General features: G+C 40.6%; 1 protein-coding gene across 5 annotated transcripts in view; it reads left to right on the top strand.

Annotated features, from left to right (window-relative positions):
• rptor (regulatory associated protein of MTOR, complex 1) overlaps nucleotides 1-20,544 on the top strand; it is a 155,051-nt gene that overhangs the window by 50,463 nt on the left and 84,044 nt on the right. For all 5 annotated transcript variants that reach the window (XM_034595933.1, XM_034595924.1, XM_034595949.1 and 2 more), the window contains exons 5-7: nucleotides 3,413-3,571; nucleotides 4,978-5,124; nucleotides 13,606-13,781. In XM_034595933.1, coding sequence (XP_034451824.1) covers nucleotides 3,413-3,571; nucleotides 4,978-5,124; nucleotides 13,606-13,781 — 482 coding nt within the window. The remainder of the gene's footprint in view (nucleotides 1-3,412; nucleotides 3,572-4,977; nucleotides 5,125-13,605; nucleotides 13,782-20,544) is intronic.

Here is a 20,544-nt window from a genome sequence, read left to right as displayed (position 1 = left end):
GATGTGACATATCATTGTAGGAAGAGTCTCACAGATGATAATAGTAACAGCGATTGGAAGAAATAAAATCAGCTGGATGTCAGTTGAAATATTGAAAACAGTCTTTCTGTTAGTGCAGAGAAGCTTGTAGCAGCGGGGTGGTGAGTTTGACACAACTCGGTCGGTCTGATGAAATTAGGGCTGAAAAAAAGTACATCATATAAAATTTGTCAAGACAGCAAATAAACATCAAGGAAAGTTTGAGTTTGCACTAAAGTTACAGTAACAGGATTGGGGGCAACTGGATCCGCAACAAATTTTAATGGACACTGACCCAGACATCATCTTTTCACCAAGTTTCGTGGTAATCTGTCAAGTTGTGTTTTGTGTAATGGTGATAACTAATAGAGAAACAAACAAACACAGATTTCTTTTTGTATTTAACACCTCTTCTTGACAGCAGCCAAAATGGGCAACCGCAGAAACACAAATACACAAAATACATGTAATAAACTAATAAATAAAAATTAGAATTTCAGCGAAGGGGTTCAGGGTCATAGCACGATGGAGAATATAGCAAATACAAGTAAAAGAGCTGTAACCTGATTTTGAGAGGATTCAAGGGCTTTTAATTTGACTTAGGTACTTGCGCCATTGATAGTCATTTCATTGTTTTCAAGTAGTTCAGTCCTACAGTCCTGTTTCTCTTTGCTTGGTTGGCCGTTCACGTCTAACACAGTCTGAAGAGCGTTGTTTTTTTTGTCCAGTTTCAGTTGTTGGAAGTTTTGTAAGAAGTTGTGGTTACAATAAGGCTCCTCCTGTGATTCAGAGCGATTTGACAGGAGGCAGGCTGTTTGGTAAAAGGCATGTAGTTGTATAACAGAAGGGCCCTGGTGAGTGTGATTATGATTCAGACGAGTTGAACCGGGTGCTTTTCTGTTGCATAACTAGTTGACACCTCTGTGTCCCTTCCATCCATGCACACTCACACACATTATTTGATAAACTGAAGAAGCACGAACAATCCACATGTCCGCTCTTTCTCCTGCCGCTACTCCTTTTAAAGTTTCTGAAGCAGCCTTTCCACCCTATGTATACAGACTCATGGGCCAGCATCACGCTGACCTCACTCTTACAAAATTCCTCACACTGGTGAAGCATGATTGAAAGTAAGCAACAGGTGGCAACAGGAAATGCATCGACTGCAGTGTTTTGTGTTCTTTTTTGAGCCTTTCTCTATTTTTCTGTACTGCGAAGCTTGTAAAACAGCATTACACAAGACTTGTACTTGTTTTATCTCTTATCGTCTTTCAACATCTTGTTTAAAACACGTTTGTTAAACCCGAAAAAAGCTTTCCTTTTTTATTCCCACAGCAAATCCTTGTGGTTTTACATCTACAAGTTTTTAGTTCAAATCAATGTTGTTCAATTATATGAAAGGGCTCTCATAGATCTGACATAATGTGTGAGTCATTATAATATTAGATCAGTGCAAACCAAATGTCTCAGATTTGTCAGCTTGCTGATTCAGGGCCTTATTCCTTGGCTGCACAAACAATACCTTACAACCTATCAATACATGTGAAAAAATATTTTAAATGACTCGGCCATATGGAAGAAATTATATCAATAGAAAAATGTTCCTATCTGTCGATGTCGTTAAATATTAATAGATAGATAGGTAGATAGATAGATAGATAGATATATTGTAGCAAAAGTATGACACACTGTCAAATTTGAATTAATATCATCAAACATGGTTAAAGGTATTGGGAAGTTGAAACGACAGAGTTGGAATTGAATAATAGAATAGAACAACTTTTCAGTTTGATCTGTTAATTTCATTTGTGCAGGAGGAAATAGTGTATAGTATATTGTCTGTTTAGTTTTAAATGTCAATACTCTGCTTCTGTATTAACCCCCCCCCAAAAAAAACCCACAGAAAAAACAAAATAAATTATGAAATCAATAGTGAAGTAATTATTTTGACTATTTCACATCAGTACACTACAGCTTGTGTGGTGAAAAACTCAGATTATAGCCTTTACTGTATCCAGGTGGCCCCTCTTGGCAGTGCTGCAAAATGTGTTTTGCATTTTAGTCCCCTGGTGTTTCCTTGAGATTTTAGATAAATATCTTCTTTCCTACTTAAGCGCATGTAGGTCAGCTTAACATGTCAAGTTGTTTCCTCAAATGGCTATTAACCTCATGTGGTTCCTTTCAGCTTGTTAAAATATAAATAATGTGACATGCCATATTTGAGAAATGTTTCCAATTAAGATAAACAGCAGTAAACCTCAGGTTGTGTCTCACACCAAGGCCTGTGATGCACACAACATGAAAAAAATCAGTAATGAAAACCAGCAGGACAATCCCCCTCATGGCTGTTCAGCCTAGTTTCTCAAAGATGTACATCTCCATACAGTCTTACATCTCTCTCTCTCTCTCTCTCTCTCTCTCTCTCTCTCTCTCTCTCTCTCTCTCTCTCTCTCTCGCTCTCTCCCTCTCTCCCCCCCCCCCTCCCCCTCTCTCTCTCCCCCTCTCTCCCGAGAACAATGTTTGCAGTATGATACTAATTAATTCATACCCCACCAATACCAGCAGATATTGCGTCACTTAACATGATTCATAGGGATGTAATGATAAATCTGCTGCGCTCTGAGCATCTTCTAAGATTTACAGGCATGTCAAGTGTTGAACATGATATCGTGTAGTGTGATTTTATGTGTTAAGTGATCTGTCTTAGTGAGCTTTCCCAGCTTCCTTGTTTGGTCTGGACCCTCTGACTTTTCATTGTAGTCCGATTCTAAATAATAGGTGTGAAAGGCGCCTCGAACCAGGTTCTGGGCCAACTGACATAAGAGGTGGTCTCAGTCTAGATCAAACTGCACCAAGGTTTGTTTGTTTGCAGTGTGAAGTTGGTACTTTAGACTTGCAGACCAACTGCAGGAAGTTAAGACAGTATAATACAATAGAAGAAGAAAAAGAAGCGGCTCGCAAGATAGCTTGCTGTCTTGGCCTCCAACAAAGACAATATAATGTTAATAATAATGAAAAGGAAGTTCATTTGGTGCATTCATACTGTCAATTACTGGTGATGCTGGGAGTAATACCCTAATGATATTACAGTGACAACTAAATCAACTGGTTCATTAATTTCATCCGTTCAAATGGATTAACTACTACCCACCAAAATGACAACACGCCAATGTCAGACGCACTCCTTTCTACAAACCAATCAATGTCATGTATAGGTAGATACAGCCCATGCAGGCAATGATGACAGGATGTATGTATGTCATACAACTCAGATCAAATGTAAACAATGTAGCAAACACATGAACCTTGGTTTAGACTTTCACATGTGAGTATGTCCTTAGTCTTTAAAATGCCTGAGTCATGACATTTTCCTCACTTTATTCCTGTCTTTTAGGCACGTTACAAACAGAGTCTGGACCCCACAGTGGATGAGGTGAAGAAGCTTTGCACGTCACTGAGGCGTAACGCCAAGGAGGAGCGAGTCCTCTTCCACTACAACGGTCACGGGGTGCCACGACCTACAGTCAACGGGGAGATCTGGGTCTTTAATAAGGTATCACACACCAACACGACATTTTTCCCCACCTTCACGCACTCACTCTACAGCTCTTAACCTTTGCTGGAACGAGGTCCCAAGATAGCCTGATTATGTGTTGTTGTAATGTCATAGGCTGATCACATGTGCAACAAAAATGAAAATATTATGTGATTAAGGAATAACACAGTGTTTTGATATTCCCCCAGAAAGTTACTTGAATTACTTTGTTTTTCATTTATTTTGTTGTTGGGCAGCTTAATGTAGACTGCATTATATTCCCTTTACCTGAATGGAACAAGCTCTTGCACTACTTTTATTTTGGAGAGATTTTGTATGGGACTGCAAAAGGCAAGACTAGCAGTTCAGACTGAGCTTTTCTTTTGTTGTGGAATAATGCCTGAAGCCAGAAGTTAGCGAGCGAGTCACAGAAAATCTGCTTCTCACAATTGTCAGGCAGTGCATGTTCATGTGTTTTGGGGGCGTCGCTTTGACAAGAGGGCAGATGGCTTTTTTTTTTTCATAAGTGTAGCCTGCTCTTGTTAGCTTTTTCCAGGCTTCCCAATCCTAGCTTAAAATGTCAATACCATCAAAAGAAATCCTACTATCTAGTCCTAATATTGGTACAACCACTGAATGCTTGCAGCCTGAATCTGAACAGCTACTGTTCAGCTTCAGCAAGTGCACCACGGGAGTGGCCAGTCCAGCCTCTCTCCCAGGAACTGAAATAACACTGAGTTCCCTGTGGTCAAGATGGATGAAAATTACATGAGCACCTCAAAAGGTTCCTGGGTTCTTGTTGTGGTCAAGAAGTGCAAATCATTTCACAACCCAACATAAAACCACAGTGTACCTGCAGGCTGTGATCCCAGGGCTTAGCTCCACTTGGGTGCAGAGAGTCGATGACCTGTGAATCAGAGATAAAATATTAAGTTGTTCATTGCCATGTCCTATAAGTAAGCACCCACTCACAGTGATGCACCGCTGCTGTCTGGGCTTAGCTGCTGCCTCCTTGTCCCCATTGCACCCTCATGTCTTATGTCCTCTTCTCTTTCTTCATCCTGCCTCCGTTATCTCCTCATACTCATTCCTTTTCCTGTAAAATAAAACTGCAGTGTCACTGGCAACAGTCACAGGAGATCAGTTGGGATTTAGTGTTGTCAGGGAACCAAATTTTATTATATATAATTGCATGCGTTTCTACCATCGTCATTTTTCTGTCTCTATCACTCCCCCTCATTATAATTTTCCCTTTTCAACTATTTCTCCCTCCCTCTGCTCTGCTCACACTCTTCATCAAACAGATGACTAGTTAATAATTAAGCACAAATCTATGAAAGTGAGTTCTCAGCAATACCAGGATCTACTCTCACTTTAGCACCTTCTCTCTCTCTCTCTCTCTCTCTCACAACTTTTATTTTCAGAACTACACCCAGTACATCCCACTGTCCATCTACGACCTGCAGACGTGGATGGGGAGCCCGTCCATTTTCGTCTACGATTGCTCCAATGCTGGAATCATCGTCAAGTCGTTTAAACAGTTCGCCCTGCAGAGAGAGCAGGAACTGGAGGTGGGCAGTAACGCAGACAAACACACTCATGCTTTGCACATTGTTTACAACACAGCAGCCATGAATGAGTAGAAGGTGACTGGCAGAAAGATAAATACATATATTTGAAAAAATGTTTTTGTATTACAAACGCATGCAGTCAGAGTGTAGACAAGTATGATTTGGTACCAAAATGTGGTGCCAGTCAGGAGCTGCTTCCTACCCGACCCTCACCTACTGGACGGAATCAGAATGTGGATTTCGGTGCCTCATTTTGTGGGCCGGCTCTAGCAGCTTGTAACGTTAGCCTACAGTTAGCCAGTAGCTACCTGAAACTCAAGTCAACATAACAACAAAATGCCTGAAGCTTAACATTTGAAATTGTGGCTGTATTTCATGTGAAAGGATTTCGACATTTGAGGAACATGAACAACTCATTGAAGCACCAGGCGACACAGGGTACATTTGAAATTAGAGAGATGCTCCATGTTTGACTGCTTGTGACCTTGTGCCAAACACATCAGCCGGCAGTGTGGGCGTCTCTGGCTCCCACAGCGGGGAGACAAATGAGTTTGGAGCTATTTTTTGCTGAATTAAACACTGAAACTGTTTTTTAGTGTTAAAATATTATAAGTTAGGTCAGGTTTTATTCGTTATGGACATTTGTTATGCAAATCTGTATAGTTTTGAGATTATTTATGTTTTTATATTCAAGGTAATTATACTTTAAACTGGTAATACAGTTAATGCAGTAAACCCAATTTATGGTATTGCTATTAGTGTTGAGAATTATTTCTGTTGCTTTTATGGTAAAAATCTTTGCTCGTTTTAAGGTCAGACGATCCCATTTTCATTTTTGTACACACGTGCTTTAATTTTAAAAGTAAAGCTCCGGTACAGATGCAGACTTCCTGTAAAATACGACCTGTAACTTGCGAATGGAAAAATGTGATGAAAACGGTGAAATTGAAGGACAATAAGAAAATATTAAAGTATTGGCAACCCTCCGAAGAGACACAAGGTTAGTATTTGTTGTTAAACAGTAATGCTAAGATGTAGTTTGTGTATCAAGTTAATGTCTAGCAGTAGTATTTTGCTCTTATTAATTGTTAAATGGAGTTAATGTTAGCTTAATTTAGCATGGTTCCGAGCTATGGAAATGCTATGCAATTGTAAGGACAGCTATATAAAACAATATTGTTCTTTTTTGTGTCTTTATATCCAGCTCTCATGGAGTTTTTGGGGATGTTCAATAAACCTAAAAATCATATACGGTTGAAAACTTAAATTTCGAGCTCCAATTTGCCTTAGCAATAAAAAGAAGTCGTCTATTGTCTTATCGTCAACCCTTAAAGAAAAGGTATCAATTTTGGCATGGAACCTTTTTGAAAAGTATCGATTTAGTACTAGTATATAAAAAAAACTAAACGATACCCAACCCCAAAGCAAAGGCAGAAGATTATCTGCTGGTGTTTATGGGTTATTAGTGGAAAAGTGGGTGATATGTTACTTGCACACATACTACAAAAACACAAACAAATATACACACACTCATCTATATAGTATTTATACAGGAGATCTAAGTGTCACGAGTGAGTGTCAAGTGATGATTCTCAGCTATTACAAATCAAGGATGTGCTCAGTGCTGCTATCCGCCCCACGCACATACACACAAAGACACACACAACATGTACAGTATTACCAGCCCCAATCCTTTCACTACTTCATCTCCCTTCTCTCTCATTGTCTTTCCTGGCTGTGGCATGTTATGTGAATTCCTAATAAGACCATGCTGTCATTCATCTCAATTATTTATGGAGCAGTTTCAGTCGGAGAGAGAGAGAGAGAGAGAGAGAGAGAGAGAGAGAGAGAGAATGGCGCACAGAGGCAAAGCGAAGGGAAAGAAGAGCTGCTGTGAAAGCTGCATTACCAGTTAAAGAAAAGGTGAAGGCAGCAGGCAAACTGTTGAGTTGCCGCAGTATTTGACAGAACTCGTGACGAGTGTCTCTCACCATCCTCAGCCTCTGCTGCTCTTCTCTGTTTAACTTTGCAGAGATCATGTTAGGGCTGCAGCTCCACAGATAAAATCTAAACTCTTACCAGGCTCAACATCAGAGACTTACTCCTAATTTATGGAAGCAGAAATACTGAATAAATCATTTGCACCATATAATTTGTGTTTGACCAATGTAGTCATTTGCCAGAGTAAATTAGCTATGTACAAATGAGATTTTTCTCGTTGTCCAGGTCACGTCTTTATTGAGGGCAGGTGTGACTCAGGAGGTAGAGTGGTCAGGTGGAAGGTCAGTGGTTTGACTCCCAGCTCCAGGAAAGATGACGTACCTGATGACTATGCCATTAGTGTGTGAATGGGAGGCACAAGTATATGCTATAAATAGAAGCACTCTGAGTGAATGGGTGAATATGACCTGTGTAAAGCTCTTATAGTGGTCGTTAGGTGTAGAAAATTGCTTTATGAATGCAGTCCATTCAGCATTTTGCTGTGTCATGGAACTGGGTTGTGATTTGTAGGATTGTCAAGTACCTAAAAAATTTACATTTAGTATTATATTCAGTGTACGACTGCTCACACCACCTTACAGCCCCTGTACAGCCCCTGGTGACTGAGACGTCTCAGACAAGTACATTAACGGAAAGCACAAATTCACAAAACACAACTACAAAAGCTACAACATAACCGCAAAAGCCACACATTGTAAAAACAGCATATGTAGTTAAGCTTTGGCTTTTGAAGTTGTATTGTCACTTTTGCATTTTAGTTGTCTGTTGTTTTCCGTTAATGAGTTTGTGTGAGACGTCCTGGCCACAGTACCTGTAGGAAAGCAGAGTAATAGCATACCAATGTTGCCATCTATAGGCAATGAAATTAATAACTGCTGTGCTGAACGTTACAACCGCTATTTAAATAGTTGCTATCTAATGTGTTTTTGGGAAGGCGTTCAGTTTTTAGTAGTTAGCTTCAAATAGAGCAGAGCTGAAACCCCATTGCTTGGGTCACAAACTCCTTCATCTTGGAGCTACTTTGGACAAAGGAAAATGAGTAAGGGAACGCTCTGGGGTCTTTAAAAGCTACAGCCAACATTAAAGTTTTAGCTTTAGCTTGGTATTTAAGTGTAATTCTCATCAGACATTTGCCCTCAGCCTTGGCGGTGAAGCTTGTGAAGTGGCAGTGTCACCCAAAGCTGAAATCTGCTATGTGGCTGACGCAAAAAAAATGGACAAGCACTTGCTCATTGTTGGAGACAGTATTTTAACTTTATGGTTGCAGGGCACACCGTGTACTCTGAAGGCATTATTTGCATGACTGCACAAAAAGTGTTTATTTAAAGGTGGGAGCTTCAGGGTTTAGCTGCAGTGTTTCAATGGGGAAATAAATAGAGGAGGTCCCCCAGTTAAATGCAAGGGAAGTTGCATAACGTCCATAAGAAATTTCACTTTTCCACCTGAGTGCTTGTCCTTCTCACCCACTCGTACAGGAAGTCGATGATGGGAAATGGGAGGGAGGGGGTAATGGAAGGTAAAGAGAGGCGATGCCTTCCAGAGACTTTTGAATCATGCAGGAGATGATCCAAGCGGGGAGTCCCCCTCCTCGCCCATGCACATCTCCACCCATATCCCTCTGACACAACACTTTGTGCATGCTCATGGGTGGTCCCAAGTGGGATCAAGATAAAGCGTCACATGCACAGTTTTGTCAGCCATTTTTAAACGAGTACGGCTGAGCATTAAAGATCCATATGAGGGGAAAGATAGGAGGAGGTGTTACATGACTCCTCCACATCAACCTCCTCCTTCAATCCATTCAATTAATCAGTCAGCCAGTGTGTGGGTGTGTGTGTGCATGCGCATGCTCTGAGTGCTCTATTATAGGCCCTTGTTTTTTCCTTTTAAATATCTCATCACTTCCTCCATACATTCAGCAAACATAGCCACTGCATTAGCTGCACGGTGGAAAGAGAGGTGTGTGTGTGTGTGTGTGTGTGTGTGTGTGTGTGTTGGGGGTTAGGTCTTCATGTTGCCTGGCTGCTCACATTAAGCCTCCACCAGCTCCTTCTATCAGTTTAATAAATGATTAATTTGTAAAAAGTATTGCTCAACAAGAGTTGCCTTTTGGTTGCCCTGCGTGCACGTGTGTGACTGCCGTGATTCCGTGTTCCATCTGAAATCCCCCTCCCCTGTAAGATTAGTCTGAGAAATTAGTGGGGGGTTTTCCAAAAGGAAATTTTTATCTATTAAATAATACCCTGATTATCCCCAGTGGAAACAAGGAAAAAGAAAGCTGCCATGGTAATTTTCATGATAATTTGTGAGATTCCAATATGCTAATGTGATAATTATAATGGATGCTTGGCATTAATCAGCTTCTGTTGGCAATCTTGTCGTATTTATGGTTAGGATCATTGCAGCAGACTTTGTCCACTCTCAGGAGATAATGTTGTCAGGTTGACACCTCAAGAGACTTTAGAAATGAGCGCTGCTTTGTTTGTTATGTCTGTCTCTGCGAGCAAACCAACATTTTCTTCTATAGATGTAGAAAGAGGGACAAGAGGAAATGTGTTACAAGAAGATTGGCACAAATCCTCTCACACCTGCAAGCATTTCAAAGAGAAATTAAATATGCATGTTGTGGGGGAAAAAGGGGCACATGCATAGATACACACATGATCACACCCCCTCCCTTTAATTAAGATTATTCTTCTGTATATTTAATATAATGATTTATTCATGTGCGTGCAGAGCCCCTTATAGAGCAGCATTGTAAATACATCATGTCTCACACTGAGATCAGAGCTTCAGCTGCCGCTGCCTGAGTTCCACCACTTATTATACAGTCAACTAATGAGTTATTGGACTAGCAGAGAGCAGGAAGGGTGTGCAGTATATACAGGAGCGCAGAGGCATTACATAAATCCACAATGCCTCATCACAAGTCTTTTTTCAGTTTGATTAGCTAAACTGGAAACTGGATTGAACACTTGAATCAGGTCATGGCAGTTTTATGAAGAAAACACTTTACTTTGTGTTGCTTGTGCAGCCTACTGTGGAGATAGCATTTCTCCTGCCTTGTTTCCTGTTTTTCTTTGGGCAGCCTGAAGATCATATTGGTTTTCCCGTCTTATGCTCTAATTATCTTATTTCACCCTTTGGGCACAGAAAGGGGAGCGAGTCCTCTCTGTGCTCGCCTCAGGTAATGTTGGTTTACCCCACCATGCGTCAGGCGCTAAGCTCCAGCACATTGCAAACTGGGATGCCAAAGAAGTAGTTTCTCTTCTCAAGCTCTGGTGTTTCACCCGCTCTACTGTGCAATATGTGTGCCCATGTGAACATATGTGTTCTCTTATTTTATATCCGTGCCCCCTTGCATAATTGTGTGTATTCATGTGTCACTGTAGATGGATTTCCAAGGGTGTTTGTGCCAGACAGTTTGTGGGTTTCTCACACCGACTCCTGCTCAGCCTTAGTGCCTGTTGCCCCAGATGTGTTTGCAAACACAGAAATGGTTTTAGCACTTGAGGCAGCATTTTCGCTGCCGTTAACAGAAAACCGTTACGGCCGTTTATAGCTCCTCAAGATACTTCACAGTTACAGTTTGTAATTTATACCAAATCTCCTCTCTACTGTCAGCTAGTCCAGGTGTGCAGAATACGATCACAGCCTATTTATGCATCCCACCCAAATGTTCCAGCTTGAAGTGAATTGGGCAAGAAAAAAAAAAGTTAAGGTGTGAAGTAATTTTATAAAATTTTTTCCTTAGACAATTCATCATGGCATTATGCCAGTGAGAGGTGCAGTTGGCATTGTTATGGATAAATATTATTTAGAAAAGAAAAAAACTGTTTAAAATGATGAGCAGCATGAGGCAGACTTTTTTGGAATAATAGAGGCTTGAGCTTTGCAGAAAAGAGGTAATAATAATTATAATAATCTCCCCCTAATTTCTTACTTAACATGGGCAGGGCTGTAGAGTGAAAAGAAACAAGCCATAACAGTCAGTGATGATAAAGAGAAGTCTTGGACTGCTGCCTCCATTAAGACCCACAGCTCATTAAAGCCTATTTAGCAAAAGACGAACCACGCTCAACTCCCGGCAAACAAATCAACCCTACAGCAACACAATGAGCACATAAATTGTCAAGAGCCCCAAATATAATTAAAGTTTTACATCATATGAAAGCCTCCTTCATTTTTCTTTTTGGCAAGTATTGACGGAGCCGTCACAGAGTGTCGAAATACCACACTAACTGTGTTCCCAAAACAGATAAGAGGATTGTTTACCACCGACGGCCGCCTGCTAAGGGGGCAAAGCAAGAAGAAAATTTCCTCACAGGGATCGATAAACTATCACATTATCATTACGGTATCAAAATGTCTCAGGCAGTGCCTCAAATGCAGTGTTTTGTTTGGAAGCACACGGTGGCAAACCTGAAAAGAGGACTTGTGTGTTTCTTTTGCAGTCCAATTTCCCTCCTGTTTTTTATTCAACAGAGGGAGAACAAAACAAAAAGAAGGGACTTTTGTGGCTTGTCTCATGTTGTACATAAAGAAGCAAAAGAGTTGAACTCACAGTGTGTCTTGGTTTTTCACTGAAATTCCTCTTCTCTTTACCCGGCTCTGTATTTTAATGTGGTAAACACATTACAGAAGCTCCTGAAGATGATAGAAAACACATCTCTGTAGACAAGGTTCAGTTGATAATACATTTAAATGGGTTTGAGCTCACTCTGGGAAAAAATGATGAATATCTGTTTTTAGTGTAGAGTCTAGTTGACTTGAAATGAACTGGAGATTTTCCTTTGTACAAAAGTCGAAAATTAAAAATTCTGGGTAGCAGCGATAAGATGCCAAATCTGATAAACACAAACATCTTGCCACAGTAATGGCAACAGTGAGAATAGCCAAAGAGCTGGTGCCACTGCCGGACATTTGCACAAACTCACACCAGGACTAAAGATTATTTTTTTACTGACACGCCGAAGAATTCATTTTTTTTCTCCATCTGTAATGTTATTTCCTGTCCAAGTTGTCTTTATTCTGTGCGTATTTTCACCACTTTTCCTCACTGCCTATCAGTGTGGAGCGGCTGCTCTTTCATTCCTCATGTCCAGCTCAGGGTAACCATCACATCTGTTTCTATATGATCAAGACGTCATTTATACCACATGAGGATGAAACCATTAGCTGGTTAATCTAAATAAAATGTAGATTGTGTCTCTTGTCTTACTGGTTTCAAAAGTGAATGCAGTACTACACTATATGATGTCATCATGTGACTTCTTAGTGTTATCATCATGACATCACTTCTACCTTATGATCATAAATAACCTTTCGAGTTATAAGCTCTAGGTCATGTCTATTTCAGAGTCGTGCACAGATCAAGTTTTGCAAACCTGCACCCGAAAAGCTCCGAACTGGACATGACCCTTTTCCTGCAATTAACTCCAAATCAAATCCAGACCTGCCGTGACCCGTTAATATATGTCCTGTGACCTGACCCATCACCCGGGATTATACATACACAGTACTCAGCCACTACCCACCCCCGTTTTTTTTTTAGTTTGTACCTGACACAATGCAGGACTCAAGATTCTGTAGGATTTTTTAACAATGCACGACATTATTTTCTAACTTCTCTGTGACTATTTTATAATGTCACATATATTTCTATAATGGAGAGTCATTTTATGATTAAAATGAGCTTTAGAACGTCTCTATTATTCAAAGAGAAAAATGTGTTTTTCGGATCATATTTTGACTTTGACTGATAAGCTCCAAAAGTTTATCGAGATACCCTCCCAGGTAACAATCCCAGCTAGTTTGGTGAAAACCATACACACAAACACACACAGATGAAAACAACTGCTCGACGTACAAGGTCAGAGTGGAGAAATCAGCACCAGTGTCCTCTGACAGACACAAACACTGGCCTCAAACTAGTTTCACCTCTTTAAAGTCAAGATGTCTTTCAACCTGCTACCCGTTTGTTTCTGTCCTTCAGTCAGTCATGTCCTCAGACAACAGGTCAGACTGTGGAGCAATTAAATAATTCAGCGTTTCCCGTCTGAAACCCAGATTCTTTCTGGCATCACTTCCTGCTTTATAGTTGAAATCCTCCTGGTTGGAGATGCTCATTTTACAGGCATGATGCAGCACTGTGGTCACTTGACAAATTCTGTTCAAGTTCGAATGAGTTACTGGACTGCTGTTATTTTTTCATACATTACATGTCGGCTATTTCAGTGGTCTGTTAAGCATCGACACGATCTTGAGACTCAATTTCAAAAAATTTCGAAATAAAAGCTCTGTAATTCAGCTCGATACAAAGCAATGCATCAACAAAACAAATGTGCTTTTTCTTTGAAGACAAATTGCCAAACAGGAAGTGATTCTATCATGTTGCATTGACAAAGGGCAGTACCTGCTGCACTCATGGCTGTCTGAGTCATAAGTGTTAACGAATGCTGTCATTTTGTGTCTGTTCAGGTGGCAGCCATCAACCCCAGCCACCCACTCGCCCAGATGCCGCTGCCCCCCTCTATGAAGAACTGCATCCAGCTGGCAGCCTGCGAGGCCAGCGAGCTGCTGCCCATGAACCCTGACCTCCCCGCTGACCTATTCACTTCCTGCCTCACCACGCCCATCAAGATTGCGCTACGATGGTAACGTCTAACACTTATCTACCTTCCCATTTCCACAATTCAGCTTCTGACGACACATTAAAAGTCTGAAACACTGAGGAACTCAATAGATATGTGTTCCACATGCTACATTCAGAATATGCTTTAAATTCACTCAGAAGTAATGAGGGGTTTTTTTGTGGATTTTTTTTCACTTAGCTGACAGTGTGCTCCATTAATGAATCAGGATAGGCTTTAAACAGCAGGAGGAGAAACTTCATATCAATGCACAGGAGATGTATGGTTATGGTTTTTCACAGTAGGTAAGAAAATGTCAAAGGATTATGAAGAGCATGGAAAATCAGCACAAACATTCTACTTAGGAAAGTTTCATGGTTGTTATAATTTGAGGTTTTAATCAAAAAGTTTTTAATAATTTTGACTTTATTTTAGGATTTTTGATAAATTTCTCGTCCAGGTAACTCTTTATTCTTTATCATGTATAAAAGGAACACACGTTTTCTCTGACCGAGCAGTAAATGATGTGCCAGTCATTCATTCATGAAGCCTGTTAGCAGCAGGTTGGATCGCTGCTCGGGCACTCAGAGGACACAATGATGTGTCCTGAGCTGAGAGCAAACATTATTCTGTTCACCGACCCTGCTCAGTATTCACCCATGGTGTGAAATATTCAGCTAGGATGCTTAATGTAAACCGACATCATCCACAGCGAAGCCGAGATGATGATCCCTGTGGAACACGCTTCAGTAGAATAGGGGAAAGATATTCAGGCAAAATGAGTTCATGTGGGAGACATGGCTCATACACTGGCTTGATGTCCAGAGCATTCAGAAAGTGTTCAGACTCCTTCACTTCTTTCACATTTTATGTCGCAGCCTTGTGTTAAAATAATAAAAACACTTAAGTATACAGACCCTTTACTTTAGCTGGGTTTAGTCATGAACTCAGGAAAATGTTTGACAATGTAGTTCAAATTTAGTTTTCCTTTCACATATGAAGGCAGCAGGAGATTCTCCAGACACATTCACAACAACAAAAGAATCTTTGCAGCTGCTGAGGTCGTGTTTTGGTTAATATCACATCAAAGCCTTTCCAAATGGACATCTTCTTCGGTGTCCTCTACGTGAATGGCTCCTCTTTTTTATTTTTTATCCTGAGATATTTGTATATTTAGTTTTTCTCAGTTTCGCAAGTTAGAAACCACATCAATATGCCCAATTGCCCCAGGTGAACCCTTAGGATAATCTCCTGCTGTATTCTCACAAGGGCTTATTTAAACATTATCCAGAGTTTTTACTCAGGGCTGGTCGGAGAAAGTCCGTAGAATGTCCGACCGCAACTGATGTAGACATTTCCAGATAATTTCAGCAGATTATCCAGGGTTCAGTGTTTGTCAGAAAAGCATTTTTATGACTCTTGAATTCAGCTCTTGATCATCTTTAAGATGTTTCTACATCTTGTGTAATTTCTATCTGTAGTCAAAGATGGTCAAGAGAAATGGGAGGTACCTGAGCTAAATCTTAACTGTGATATTTCTGTTAAAACAAAATTCTAAAACCTTTTCTCCACTGCCTTAAAGGGCAGTGAGTGTTGATTGATTGAGTGTAAAATATATTTAAATGATTTTAGAAACTGCTACATAACAAAATTTGAGGAAAGGTGAAGGGCACCGAATACTCTATGAAAGCAGCATGATGCATTATTCATTCAGAGGACTGTACTGACGGGGCTTCAAGCTGAGGCAGGAGCACATGAGTTGCGTCAGCCAGTCGACTGTCTGTGGGGCACAGTGAGCGTGGGGTAGCTTTCACACTACGGCAAAGATGATTACATCAGCCCCGATCCCCTGTCAACATAAAATACGTACACATACATGAATGTGTCATTCTTGGTATCTGCTGTAGCTCCCCATCTGCATGTGGGGTGTAATTTCAGATACATATCAACAGACGGCCCCTGTCTGTTTGTCAGTTGGTTTAATTGTAAGCAGGGTCACACAAAAACAACTGAACAGATTTCCACGACACTTGGTGGAAGGACGTGGTACGCACCAGGAACATTTTTACAGTTTTCCCAGGATCCAATAGATCATGTATCTGGACGGGAAAAAAATCAGGCGTATTTAGGGTATTGATATTAATGAGTGTCTGCAGGTGATCAACTCATCCTGCACAGAACTACGTGCTTACAGTGTATTCAGTGTCTCTGCAGTGAACCAGGTCCCTTTAGTGTCATTAATCATCACTTACCTGCACTGTTCTTTGCATTTTAATGACTGAATTCACTTTGCACACATTAGAAGTCACAAGGATGGTTTAACAAATGTTGAGCCAAAGATTTGAAAGCGGTGGATAACTTAAGTTTGTAAGTGGGGATGACAGGTCGCCTTGGGAAGGTGTCTGACAAAACCAGCAGAATGTTTCTTCTCTGCCATAAATGGTGAAAGATTTCGTTTATCTTCCTCCTCTCTAAATCCACAGCCCGCTATGACCTTCAGCATAATGAGGTCTCGGTGCTTTGCCATTAATATTGATATTCCCTACCAACAACCCATTACGGAAAATAAGTTGCTAAAAACCTGCTGGATAATATTGACTGAGCTATTCCTTAATACCCACTGCCTCCAGAAATGGATGGCATTGCTCGCAGGGGAAAGTTGGGACCTCTCCTTCCTATTAAGCACGTAGTCAGGTCAGTGTTTCTGTAATGAATTTTACTTGTTGGTTGGTAATGAACTTGGAGAAATTTATTCCTGTATTAGCCTAGATATGCATTATATATGACATTTCCTCACTTAGCCCAGATGAGTTTGATAAGCTAATTCAGCATGAATATTATGTGAACACCAAAGCTTCAAAGTAGAAATTAACCATTTGGTTGATAATTTATTTAGTCGACTTCTATTTACATTTTGAAAGAAAATAATAATAAATATAAATAGAGATTTCTCAGAAAATCTAAGTATTAGAAATTGTGTTTTGTTTTCTTTCTGAGAACTTCTCTTAAAGGTAGGGTTGGTGATTTGTTTCTGAAACACTTTTTATCGTATTTGTTGAAATCCTCAACACGTCCTGATAGCCATCAAAAAGTCGTTTGAAAAAATAAATAAATAAAAGCCTGCGTCTTTGGTCCTCGCAGGGCTGGTGTATCCGTCTGTCCACTAACTGACCTTAGGGCTGTCGGTTTTTCCAAAAAGGCAGTTGCATGGTATAAAGAAAACAAACAGCCAAAACCCAAACACTTCCACACACCACTTCCTAGATGCTATGGTGTGATGATTATCCACTTCAACGGCTTTCCTTGCTAGCGTCTTCCATTTTCATCGCAAAACAACATTAACATCATTCGCTTACTTTACTAATAGGTCAAGAGGCAATACAATTGATCAAGGTGACAGTGATCTCAGGGGGACTCACGGAAAGGTCGGCCTCCGGCAGTTGTTGAGTGCGCATTCACGCGACTGATGAGAGGGGGTGGGATGTATAGGTTGCATATATTCAAATCTATATATGCACTAAAATCCATTCTTACAAGTGACATTACTCAGTCAATTACGGACATTAGGATTCTTCTCTACTTCTACTGCCACACCTAGAATTTGCCATTTTCCCACTTTTGACTGCTGTTCAGAGGTTTGATTCAAACTCAAGGCCTTGGAGGAGGAGGGTACTGCATGCTGGTGGACATTACTAATTCTGCACCTATTCCACAGCTGCCGCTCAGTGTCCTCCTGTCAGGTTTGGTAGAGAATAACAATTTGATTGAGAAGAGTCCCGATGCGCAAAAACCTCCCTACTGGAATAAACATGCCAGCTGTGGTCTGCATTTCCATCAACCTTCTCCCCAACTTTCTCTGAGATATGGAACTCTTCCTAAGTCTCCCAGGATAATGCCCCTCCCTCTTACCCTGTCCTCCCTCTTCCTATTCTTCATATAGTTAGTTGCTGACTTTCCCATTTGCTTATTATTTCTAAATGAAGACATGCGGAGCTGTCTTCTCTGTAATTCCACACAGCCCCAGAGTGAGAAAGGGTGAGGAGAAAATGGGGAAGGGCTGGGGTGGAGTTTGGCAGACTGAGAGTGGGCGGATGCTGGGATTCACTGATGTGCAGGCTTACCTTGGCTTTAAAACTTTAATTAGATGCACTGAGGGATGGATGATGGGGTTTACACAGAGAGAGAGAGAGAGAGAGAGAGAGAGAGAGAGAGAGAGAGAGAGAGAGAGAGAGAGAGAGAGAGAGAGAGAGAGAGAGAGAGAGAGAGAGAGAGAAATGGGGAGTGCCAGGCAGAATGAGTGCATATGTACCTTTCATTGCTCAGCTGAGCAGAAAATCATTACTGACGGAGTGCCATCTTCAAGGGATTTCCCCACTGCTGCTATATGGGGAGGGATGGAGGAGATGAGCGTCTTTAAATAGAGATGGAGGGAACAGGGAGAAATCAGGGGTTTGCAGGAGACAGATGAAGGAAAGAACGTTTACAGTTCTTTTTTTAGCTTATTTGGGGCTCTAGTGTTACAATATTTTCTCATTAAAACTATTCAAGTTCCCCAGAGGATGAATCCGTAGCACTGAAGTGATTCTAAAACTTTTCATTTCGCACCACTACCCAGTGCAGGTCGAGTTCAAGTTCAAGAATCAAGTTCTGACTAATGAGAAATAATACTTGATAAGTTTCAAACACAACCCGTTTGGCTTGTTCATCATGATGCAGCTGCATCTTTTTAAGTGTTGAGATTTCCAGTTCAGCAGCATGAGCAATGATGCCTGATTTACTGAAGAGAACATGAAATAGGTCCCTCCTCAGTGTTTCATTCAGCAACTATCCCTTGCTGTTATTCTCCCCCTTGTTCCAACAGTAGCTCCAAATGCAAATGTAAAGTGACAGTCCTATTTGGACTGCCAGTCATGATATTTAATATTCACAGACCATATATTATAATAACTTTGAGATGTTTGACTTTTTCTGTAGCATCACTCTTTTGGTCAAAGTGTAATATCTGTAACAATAGGATATTGTGTGAAATGTGGTAGATTCATGAATGTTGATTAACAGTTAACACTGTGTTGATGCTACAATCTTAGCTGACCTTTGTGGTTAGTAGTGATCAGTAAATGTTTGAAGATAATGATCATCCTAATAAGATCATCTGCTAATCATCAGCATGTTATCATTAGTTTAATATGTGAGCACACCTACATTAGCATTTCATCAAAGCACCTCTTTACCAGCACATAGCACAGCCTCCCAGAGCAGGGAGCACAGTCTTACACCGTTGTTGAAGACCCTAATGTGGCTCCTCATGAACAATAGAAAGATTACTTTGGAGTAACTTATCAGGGAGATGCGAGGGTGCATCACCTCTGTAATTCAGCCCTTTAGGGAGGAAGCAGGCAGCAGCGATGGATCTTTGTAGAATGCAAAGCAGGCTGAGCCAACTCCTTGGCAAGTGCCTCGCTCTCCATCTCTTCAATATTGCACCAATACCACCAGCTCTACACATGCTAACGCAGACCCTGGAGTGCAATGCCTTCCTGCGTGTGTGTGAATAATCAGGTGTGCACTTACACAGAGGCAGTGCACACATGCTGTTAATGCCGATGATGATATGTACATGTAAGTTTTTCAACCTCGCTGCTCAGCTATGAAACGTACGATGGTGAGATGAAGCCGTATCTCGTTATCTGAATGTATGTGCTGTAAACAACATGAGTTTTTTCACGAGCAGCAACACAGATGATATTTTAATGGGAATGCAGCAGTAAGGGCCCACGTGACACACACACACACACACACACACACACACACACACACACACACACACACACACACGTTTCCAGCTTCTATATGCGGAATGAGGAAAAATAAACACTAACAATTGGTATTTATAGCCTGAACACACACACAGAGACACAAACCATATGGGAGTCTTAGCTTTAACAACTGAAATGTAAATTATGTGGAAAAGTGTTGACACACCTATCTTGATTCTCGATGTAGGATCAACCACAGAGGAAACGTTATGTAACACTGCATATATCTTAGCTGACTAGCGTGTGGAGACCCTTTTAAGAATTTTAAGAGCACAGCAGGTTTACCTTAGAAAACCACTTCATACATACAGTAAATATGAGACCTCAGCACTGCCCTGTTCCTAAGGTTTCAATATATGCTGACGTCACACGTGTACAATTGTTCCACAGCCTGATCATGAAGAAGACTCACACTGCTGCTTTCAGTTGCATATACATTTTGTGCACCTTGTCGTAATAAAAGTTAAAAAGTTGATAATATGTCACAAGCTAAATTATTTATTTACCATAACTCATCATTGTTTTATATCATTGTAGGATGGCTTTAAAAAAATTATACAAGGCCACTGCAAAAATTAAGACATCTCACAAAAAAGCTAACAGTGCTGCCAATTTGAAAATCTAAAAAAACTGACTATTTCAAGACACTGCCCATTGACCAAAGTTGGACAACTGACCTAAAACTGAAGACCACCGGGGTCCTCAAATATCCAAGGTTCACTGCATGTTGATCTGTTTTGATAATCAGATTAACTGCATCACATTAGTTCAATGTCAACTATGATAGGCCCTTGGTATTTTTAAAGTTTTGGTCAACAAATGTTTACCTGTCTTGTGAACAGTCAAATCAAATTGTATTTGTCTTGTTCAGTATTGCAAATCAGAGATTTGCTTCAAGGGGCTTCAAGGGGTCCTGTGTCAAAAGGGTTACACAGGTAGTATTGATTTAGGATAGTAGTAGTAGTTGGTCT

The sequence above is a fragment of the Hippoglossus hippoglossus genome, chromosome 1 (assembly GCF_009819705.1).
Source record: "Hippoglossus hippoglossus isolate fHipHip1 chromosome 1, fHipHip1.pri, whole genome shotgun sequence".
Lineage (NCBI taxonomy): Eukaryota > Metazoa > Chordata > Actinopteri > Pleuronectiformes > Pleuronectidae > Hippoglossus > Hippoglossus hippoglossus.
This window is presented reverse-complemented; position numbering and strand designations above follow the sequence as displayed.